We start from the raw sequence: 10,089 nt of genomic DNA, 5'->3' as shown, positions 1-10,089 counted from the left end.
AATATATATTCGCGAGGGTAAGATCAAGTGCTTGTCGTTTTACTAAAAGTTATAGATAATGATAGCATTGGAACTCAAATTTTTTAAATTGTATAGCAGCTCAAACACTATGTTTCGATTGTTCTATTTGAATTATTGCATCCAACAGTGAGACAAATCAACTAGATTCATATTTGAAGTGAAAATTAATATTTTTTTTTACATAATAATAATATTTTTTTATAAATCGAATCGGATAAAAGATTCATCTTACAAAATTGATTTGATCTCATAAAATTTTGTATCAACATAAAAATGCTACTGTTTGTCATTCGAATGAGGAGACTTTCAACTAAATAATTTTTTTTTATTATAAATAATTGAAAACATATTAAATCTCAACTTGTATGATTTGAGGATAAAATAATGAATCGAATGGTTTCTGAATAGAAAACAAATCTTATCTAGCCATTATTATGTTTTCTTATCATACAAAAAATTAAGTATACGTGTCCATCTCTGATTACCGCGTGGTACACAAACGAATTTCATCTCACAGAGAAAATCAAGTGATTGATGGTCATAATCTCACGGACATTAAAACAACTAATTGTCAGAACGATTTGAATCCAAAATGCGATCGAGGCCCATGGGTAATGCTCTGCATATGATTAATAAAAAAGGTAAGTTTCCAAGATTTCCAGGGCTTCATGTTCTTAAAATTTTTTTAGAAGATATGCGAGACCATATTTCCAAGATCGTGGCGTGACATAAAAAACCTCCAACTAATTAATTAATCGGTGGATGGAGTTTACCGGATTTTTACTGTGAAACTAAAATTTGTTTCCTAGATCCACCAGAAAATTGTGATTTTCATATCCTTCTCATCATTCCTTCATCTTCCAGAGTTCATCTGAGGACCACAACGAAGTGTGGTTTTTATAAATTTCTTGTGCAGACATTAACTAGAGTAGCGGAGTCAAAGGCTTAGAAGTCTGGGAGCTGAGGAAAAATAAATGCGCCGGGGGGAAAGGGGACCCTAGTCAGTCGTCATTACCCCCTCTCCTTGTTCCCCTGCTTAAGATCATATTAACAAAAAATAAACTCGGTCGATTCATGAGGCACAATGCAAATGTGAAGTCCGTATAGTAAACGATGCAATACTTTGCAAAGATGGGGAGAGCTACGCCTGCTTTGATAAGAACATAAGCATGGAAATTTTTACCCGCCAAATGGCTGAAATGATCAATGCAACTATATTGATGGGTAAATTCTTCGGGTACTTGCAACTGTTGTATGGTCTTATGAAACACAAATATTGTGGTGCTGTAAGTAAAATGACTCGACAGTTTTGTACTAGGAGATTTTACCCAACAGCTAAAACGCCTCTTGGCATTGCTTTTGGGATTGTTACTAGATCTTCTCTTCAACCTCACTAGATTTTACTAGCCCGATTTCTTCTTCCAGTGTATGGACGGGCAGGGATTGGTTCCGTTCTTTGCCTCCAGGTTGAGACGAAGCACGACCGTACCAAATCATACCCATGACAGCAACCATCATCCCCACAACCACGTGTAGATTAAGTCCCTCTTTTCCAAAGAAAGCAAATCCTAAGATCAGTACAAGAATGGTCTTCATATGGCCCAACACTTGAAATGTCACAGCTGTGAATCTTCCTATGCAGATGAATTGGCTCAGATTGGTTCCTATTGCTATGGCACAGGACAATGTTATAAACATCTGCAAAGACGTCAAAGACTCGATAAAAAAGCTACATACAAAATAGGCATTATTGTCAGCATAATCGCTGATCATATTTTCCTTGTAATAGTTACCGACTTACCGTTGACGTTAAGGTATAGTGATAGGAATCAATCCTCAGGTTTGTAAACCAGTAATCCATCAAGGGCCCTACTAAAAGCAATGATGCTGCTTGAGGTGGAGCAGTATGCCCTAATAAATCGAAAGAACCAATTTCATGCTTCCTTTGTAGAAAATGGACATACTGCAGATGTATGAAAAATGAAAGAACCCAATCAAGCACTTCATTAAGACTAGGTGAGCAACTAGTATATCCCATCATGAGCTATCAAAGACAACGGAAAATTCATGCTTAAAGGTTGTGCTTAACATAGACAAGCCCGTAATACACTCATGATTACTCCCAAACCATCCTTCCAGTTTGGATATAAGCAGTAGGACTGAAACCAAGATATTAACCTCCAAACTGAAATATAAAAGTTAGAAGATGCAAGTAGCCTCCCAGTCAAATTTTCTTCCTCGGATCAACCATGTTTATACCCAACCACCCGAACTCAAACACAATTTAATTCACGGATGATCTCAATAGCGGTAAGCCACAAGATTCCTTGATCAATATCATTTGATGGAGAGAAGACTTACATACTGCTGCAACGAAGTGCTCCAAACGGCAATAAATGCAGCAATAAACCCCTTGGCATTCACACTAACATCAGTAACAGTGCATATGGAAACACCCAATAGAACAACTAAAATGCTAAGCTTGGTGTCCCTTGAATACCGCACATTGTCCAACACAACTTCAAGAAAACATGACACAGGGATCATGCTGAGTTTTGCGATCTGGCACATCAAGAATTGAAGCAGAACATTTTGTAGTCACGAACAATTGCATTGGCAGTAAAATCTGAATGAACTGCAGTACTAACCTGATAGAATCCAACTGAATTCCACATCAAACTCACATTCATTCCAACAATAGAGAAATTTGAACATAAAACAAATTTCAGAAGATCGGAGACTGGAAGAGCAGAACTCCCGATATAGCCCAGCCTCTTAAGTAAAAGAGTCATCAAGCCAGTCGCAGCAAAATGTAGGCCGGTTAAAGTTGTAGCTGAAAAGCAAAGAAATAATCGAACAAAGAACCATATCAATACATTACGTTTTAGTGGTGGGGCTGCAAATTTCACATAAGGTTCCAGTGAAATTTGCAGTCTTTGCTAAATGTCCGTTTACATTAGTTCAGATTATCATATCTAACAGTTTTTTTTCGAACAAAAAAAAAACCTTCAAATCTCCATGCCTAATGCCATATGAAATGTAACATGTAATGGGTGGGTAAAGGATAGACTAATCAATGAAGTAATAACATAACTGGCCATTGAGGATCTATCCATGGATAGGCATTACTATCATACCAAAGGTAAAACCATATGTAGTCATCAAAGCTTTATTGACCATTATAATTCCAACAGAAGAAACTATGTTGAACATCCAAGCAGCTGCATCAAGAGCCACTTTGCGGTCATCCTTGCTTCCAGAAGACATTCTCTTCAACTGCTTCAAAAGGTCCATATTGTTCTAAAGATGTCAGCTCCAGGGAAGGAAAATAGTTCTTGCTCCTGTCAAAACTTTACATGCAGATAACTGCAAAACAAGCCTATTGGTGTTAACTGAGTTTAAGGAAATAATAAGAACAGAAGGTCAAGTATACTAAGAAAATGAGTAGACGTTAAATATGAAGTGAAACACGTCTTTATTTTTTAAGAAGGATATAAGGTTAAAATCATATCGAGCTATGATTCCACTTAGTCACGTTCAGACTTGACAATCTTGAGCGGTGTTAAATCAATTACCATACAGGCACTTACCCTCGGGGAACTGAGAATTATAATCAAGAAAACCAATTCGATTCAATCAATTCTTTTTGAAAATAACATCTGATATTCAACGGGAACCATCCAATTACCAGACTCAAATTTTCACATGATTCGAGCACGCTTACTGAAGTAATAAGACCAATTCAACTCTGGATTCAGGTATAACTATTACTGCAAGAGTCCAACAGGAATCTTCAAATATGTAAAAAACATAAGTCATACATCGAAAACCAGAACTAATAAGTTTACTATCAAGAAATCTCTTCACGAGCTAACTCCAGTTATCACCACTTGAACTAAACAGAACAATTTTCTCGAATAAACAAGCAACTGAAACATCGCCGCATTTAAAAACCATCAATTTTCATAAACAAATATGGAAAAGAACACCAAAGAATCAATAACTACAAGATAATCAAGCAGCGGCTCCATCGCGCACACAATCAATATCCAACAGCAAATCAGCGAAACCACAATCGATTCTAAAATCCAGCAACAAAATAAAAATAAAAAAGAACATAAAATCCTCGAATGTAAAAGAAACAGCAAATTCAGAACTGTTATTACCTGATCCACAGCTTTGCCGCAAGAGTTCTACTCTACTCTACTCTCCGCAGCGAGGAATTGAGTGCAAGAGGAGACTGAATCGAGAGGAAAAAGAGAATAGTTACTTGTTTCAACTGCTAGCCTCTGAATTTAACAGATTGATCATGTGATGTTCGAGTACAAATCTGGACGAATGTGACCTTTGAGTCTTGCACAAAACAAAACTGTGGAAACTTGTCAATGAAACGCGCTGGTTCCCAGTTTCCGTTTTTGAAAACGTGTTACCATTTGGAATTGAGTCACCTTGGTTGATTCAAGCCTTTACATACATAAATACATACAATGTATTATTCACTACAAAAAATTAGAGAACAAAAAGGTTTTTGTTTTAAAATTTAAATTAAAGTAAAATTTAGACGAAAAAATAAAATGTAAAGAAAAATGTGATATATATAATTAAATTAGTAATAATAAAAAAATAGTTAAAAGTAATTATTTTTTAAAAAAACCTATGAAAATTTATAGAATTGACGATAAAAATATAGTGTAAAGAAAAATGTTATATATATAATTAAATGAGTAATAATAAAATAATAGTTAAAAATAATTATTTTATAAAAAACCTATGAAAATTTCATAGAATGTCAACTATAATGTGGAAGTTATACAAAGCTCCTAGGAAAAAAATGAAACTACTAGTTAGCCATTTACCTAATTTTTTGTAATGAGGTTTAATTTCGAAAGTTGACTACATCGAAAATAATTTCTATTTATATATAAAATTATGGATAAATTTAAATTAGTTTTGTGTACTCTCTCATTGCTTATCGTGATTTTATTACAAATAATTATTTTAATCACATGTTTAAAAAATGACTTGTTATATAAATGCAAATTGATTTTATGAGAATTAAACATTTTATCTCAGAAAATTAAACATTTTATCTTATTTATCAGAGCACGTAAATCATTAAAATCTACGTGTGTATGACTTGTTCTAACAAAAAAGTTAAATTATGGGTCGGAGTGTAGCCTGTGCATTCACAGCACTCTTGATCAGCTAACGATGCACATGCGATGATGATGTAAAATAATAATTATTATGTATATAAATAATGATAATGATCATTAATAGATCGAGTTGATTAATAAAATTTTATTATAGTTTTAATTCTTATTTGGATAACAATAGTGTAATTATATTAAATATGTAATTTATAGAAATAATACGTGAATTTTTTAATTTTTAAAATAAATTAGATGTTGCAGTTATGAATTATATTGGAGGAAATTGGGATTCCCTGTAGACATTAGTCAATATGAATTCTGAGGAATTTATTTATTTATTTACTAAATAATAAATTAGGAAAAAAAAAAAAACAAAAATCAGGATTGACAGGATGCAGAGACGTAGACTGGAGAATGAATTACAGTTAGTTCTCTCGTCTATTTGTCTGCTTAGCAAGTTGGATCACGTGCATGTTTTTTGCACGTGTAGAGACTTTTATATTAGAAAAAATAAGGGAAAAAAAACAGAAAAGGGAAAATTACGGAAAAAAACCGATAATCAATATTCTCATATTTTAAGAAGTTTCACAATTATTATTTTAATCTAAAAGTCCATTTTAATATTTTTCATACCAAAATTAGTTTGCTAAAGTATACCACAATTTTACCCAGAACAAGCTTAAAAATTTGTTGACGTGAATTCTAAATCAATAGAAACTAAAAATTCTAATGTCAAAGTGATGTATATATACCAATAATAATTTTTAGAATAGATTTATTTACCAATATTACAATAATCCAAACATTAGTTGAAAAATTAGAATGTTGTCGATCTAGCTAGATGAAATCGTTATACCTGAATAAGGAAAATTCTGGAGAACACGAGAACGTTAGCTGAATCCGGGAGTGTAGACATCGCTCCTCCAAACGTTAAGGATAAGATCATATATATAGCGTCATATGCATCACGAACATGACATCAGAGGCACCGAATAAACCATCTTACGTTCAAATCGGCTATATCCAATGCCAAAAAAAATAAGAAAACTTCTTGATTGCTAAAATGAGAACTTTCTTCGAAATGTGTGAAACTGATTTTTTTAATATAAAAGTACAAGAATAATAAGATTGTGTGTATCGTATTTTATGTGTTGTGTACATGTGTTGTAAGACCTATTCACAATATGCAGCGACGTATGTATTGATTAAACACATAAATAAATTTTAATGAATAAAATAAGACGGAATAAATCATGCACAAATATGAAAACTTGTACGGTGTCTCAGAGCAAAACACTTCACTAGAAAATTTATTAGTTTACAAAAATCAATGCTAGTTAATAAATAAATACTAACTCAAACCGTAAACTCAAAAACTACGGATGCAACAAACGTGGAGCCGAAGTTCTAGAATAAACGACTCAAAACAGTGATTAGATGTTGTGATTTGAATGTTCTCAACTGTTCAGTACACCTTGGCTTGAGATATTTTTTGCTCTTCTTGCGACGTTTCATTGCTCTCATTCAACTCAAAAAACCACACGCTAGCAGCGCCAATGATATTTTATTTATAGACTTGATATGACATAGAGTTTATTCTTTGTATAGAATCCTACACAAATAAGAAAACAAGAATTTCATTAGGAAATAAACTATTTTAAACAATAATATAATATCTAAAGATCTTATCGTAAATATCAATAACATCACAATATTATCGAACAAGAAAAATATCAATATTATATAAAAATTTATTAGTTTTTAATATCATAATATTATTAGCAAGGAAATATCACAATATTATAAAAAGAAAAATTAATAAAATAACGTCTTCCATGTGAATTAATGATCTATTGACGAATTTGAAGCAAATTGACCTTTTTATTAGCTTAGCTAGGGTCATATACCCTGTGTGGGCCTTGTTTAAATGAAATATACACAGATCAGGTTGACGTGAATTAGGTCATTACCATCACTTGTATTAAAATAAAAAATAAATAAAACGAGGAGAATAATTCGTCATGTTGGCAAACTGGCGGTGGAGTCAATTAGTGTTGTAAATGAACTAACTTGTTTCGTGAATTTTCGAGTGTTAGGGCCGTAAATGAACTAACTTGGGTCGTGAGTTTTTCGAGTCGACTCGAAAAATATTTAATTAGTATTTGAGTTTATCGAACTCGAACATATTTAAACTTTTTTCGAGTCGAACTCAAGCTCAAATTATTAGTTCGAGAGTCGCTCGCAAACTTTATTATTTTATTAATATAATATAATTTTATATTAAATAAATAAAATCCGAGCTTTCGATTACTTCTTTTCGAGCAATAATTCAAATAGTTCGCGAACATGTTTGAATGTTTCGAGCCGAACTCGAGCTTTAATTTGAATCGAATTCGAGCCAAAAGTTTTAAAATTTTCAAATTGAGCTCAAACTCAAATAGAACTATTTCAAGCCGAATTCAAGCCTTCAAATTTTCGTCAAATTGGATCGATTCGGTTTGTTTACACCCCTAGAGTCAACATACAACTAGAATTAGTTTTCTAAAAGCCGTCGTTGTCCATGCGGCGTCTTGGCCGTGGACAGTCATTTATCACTCCGATTTTTAATAATGCGATGTTATCTGGGAGCTGATAAAAAAATCGACCGTCTAGGCTGTCTAATAATATATAGATTTTTTCAAAAAAATTTGTTCGATATATTTTTCAATCAATTTGTATCGAATAAAAATGAGAAATATGAGTTGATTTTGATTTTAAATTCGATATACACAAATTATTGAAAAAATATGGAGATAAACAAAAAGAATTAGATATTTAGGCATAAAAAAATTCGCCTAGACGACCGCCTAAACGTTAGGAAGTGGATGGCCGTATATCTATCACCTTCCACTTTTTAGAACACTGACTTGAACTGCCATATCAATCGAAATACGTAAACAACTCTTGTAGAGTTTGAGTTATAATAATATGATCAACAAAACATTAATTCAACAACCAAGAAAATGGCCAGTGAAAAATATGAAAACAACAAATATACTCTGATATCTTTTTGTGTTTAAAGATAAAATATATTTCTCAATGTAATTAAATCATCCTCGCATCTTATTTAATTTTTTTATCCAAATTAAACAAAAACACCTACGCAAACCTCAATTTCTCATATTTATCTTTAAATTTTTGTACAAGCAACACGTATGCTTCAACCGCTGATATATATCAGTAATCCATTTGTTATATTTATCATTTCGAAAGAATAAAAAGTATTCAATCTGCTCAACAAAGGATATACCATCAAAATATATATATATATATATATATATATTTCAAGAAATAATAATTAAAAACATTTAACCTAGGCTTTCACGATGCCAAAACTTAGTGAATAGATTCAGTAAACACAAAACCAAACATGTGGTGGGCCTTTATCATGTGGCATATGCACTGTCCTTAACCTTCAGTTCCATACACTTTTTCATGCATAATGGGCAGACGCAAAGATAATACAATAACTCCACTATACAGCACATGCACCAACCATATCAACAAGACACATTCAACTTTGAACCATGGAGACTCCAATTCCCTTAAAATAATTATGACTATTTGACTTACGTAAGATCTTCAAATATATATATATATATATATATATATATTGAAGTTGTATTTGTCTGCCTATAAATAAGACGTAATGTATAAACATATACGCAACTTGAGCGCCACATATTCTTGAGATGGCTGTTTTCCCAACCAAACGCTTGTTTCTTGCAACACTTTCGATCTTGCTAATATGCTTCTTCTTAACAACTACTCAAGGTATATTGGCATTGCCTTCTATTTTAAAATTTAAATTTTCAATTCAATTTCTTTATCATTTAGTCGAGGACGACGTGGTTTATATTTCGAGGGATGGGCAAAATTCACGTTTTTAAAATATATTAAAATGAAAATTTTGAACCTATTTATCCTTGATTTTGTTGTTGAGGCTTGAAAATATGCTGTTTATTATTTGATAATGATCTCCCTTGTATAAACATTTTTTTTCCTTGATATTGTAGCACGAAATTTACGTGTGGAAGAGAATATTCTTCATCAAAATCCCAAGAAACTTGCAAAGGAAATGGTCGCAACAAAAGAAGAAATCGGGGACAATGAAGATTTGTCCACGATAGATTACATGCCTCCTCAAAACAAACCTCCAATTCATAACTAGCTAGCTATAAATCAAAGGGTGATATTATTATATTTTGATATCACTTATTAATAAAAACATATTTTGATTTAGTTTCTAAGAGAAATACGATTTGAAGCTTCTAATATGTAAAATGTTGAATTTATGATATATATATATATATATATAGTTTTGATATCCTGCACACCTACCGTACACACTTATATGAGCACCGATGAGGTGTCACACATCCAATGGGTGAGTGACACCTCATCGGTACTCACATAAGTGTGCACGGTAGTTGTGTAGCATATCAAAACTAACCACCAAATGAACATAATTTTGATTAAAAAAATTATTGTTAAATACATAAAATGTATTGAAAAAAAAAATTAACTACAACATATAAGAATTTTTTGCCTGATATTAAGGAACCTGAGACTATGCGAGTTAATAATAATAATAATAATAATAATAATAATATATTCACTATAACTTAGGTTTGATTATGAAAAATCCACACGAATAGCCATACATACTCTACAAATATGCTATACTTTAAAGAAAAACTCGTATTTTTTTTCTCATGTATGCAACCTTTTTCATGATTATGGTTCTATATATTGTCAAATGTCATTTTGGTCCGCAAATGTTTTTTCTTTGTTTTTTTCAATATAAATAACCAATTTTACTGACATATGTAGTGTTACATCAATATTCTCGATCAAAAATGACCAAAATTTCAAA

The 10,089-nt window shown here is 31.9% G+C and overlaps 1 protein-coding gene across 5 annotated transcripts; it reads right to left on the bottom strand.

The window, feature by feature from the left end:
- Nucleotides 1-1,216: 1,216 nt before the first annotated feature.
- Nucleotides 1,217-4,468, bottom strand: LOC140960326 (UDP-rhamnose/UDP-galactose transporter 6-like). Of its 5 annotated transcripts, none has more exons than XM_073418556.1 (6): nt 4,188-4,468; nt 3,159-3,400; nt 2,670-2,854; nt 2,383-2,583; nt 1,823-1,984; nt 1,217-1,719 (listed from the first exon to the last, which is right to left on the bottom strand). In XM_073418556.1, exons 2-6 carry the CDS (start codon nt 3,313-3,315, stop codon nt 1,393-1,395), a joined length of 1,032 nt encoding a protein of 343 aa, XP_073274657.1. In that variant the 5' UTR covers nt 3,316-3,400; nt 4,188-4,468; the 3' UTR covers nt 1,217-1,392. The 5 variants fall into 5 exon arrangements, with proteins under 5 accessions (XP_073274657.1, XP_073274659.1, XP_073274660.1 ...); XM_073418558.1 differs by having other exon boundaries at nt 3,159-3,371; XM_073418559.1 differs by having other exon boundaries at nt 3,159-3,362.
- Nucleotides 4,469-10,089: the final 5,621 nt, after the last annotated feature.

The sequence above is a fragment of the Primulina huaijiensis genome, chromosome 15 (genome assembly GCF_012295235.1).
Source record: "Primulina huaijiensis isolate GDHJ02 chromosome 15, ASM1229523v2, whole genome shotgun sequence".
Taxonomy (NCBI): Eukaryota; Viridiplantae; Streptophyta; class Magnoliopsida; order Lamiales; family Gesneriaceae; genus Primulina; species Primulina huaijiensis.
The sequence above is the reverse complement of the archived record's forward strand: the minus strand, read 5'-3'. Positions and strand labels throughout refer to the sequence as shown.

Coding starts and splice junctions, on each gene's coding strand:
- LOC140960326 (XM_073418556.1), bottom strand. CDS start 3,315: ATGGACCTTTTGAAGCAGTTGAAGAGAATGTCTTCTGGAAGCAAGGAT. Junction 2,855..3,158: donor TACATATGGTTTTACCTTTG/GTATGATAGTAA, acceptor TTTGCTTTTCAG/CTACAACTTTAACCGGCCTA. Junction 1,985..2,382: donor GCACTTCGTTGCAGCAGTAT/GTAAGTCTTCTC, acceptor ATACATCTGCAG/TATGTCCATTTTCTACAAAG.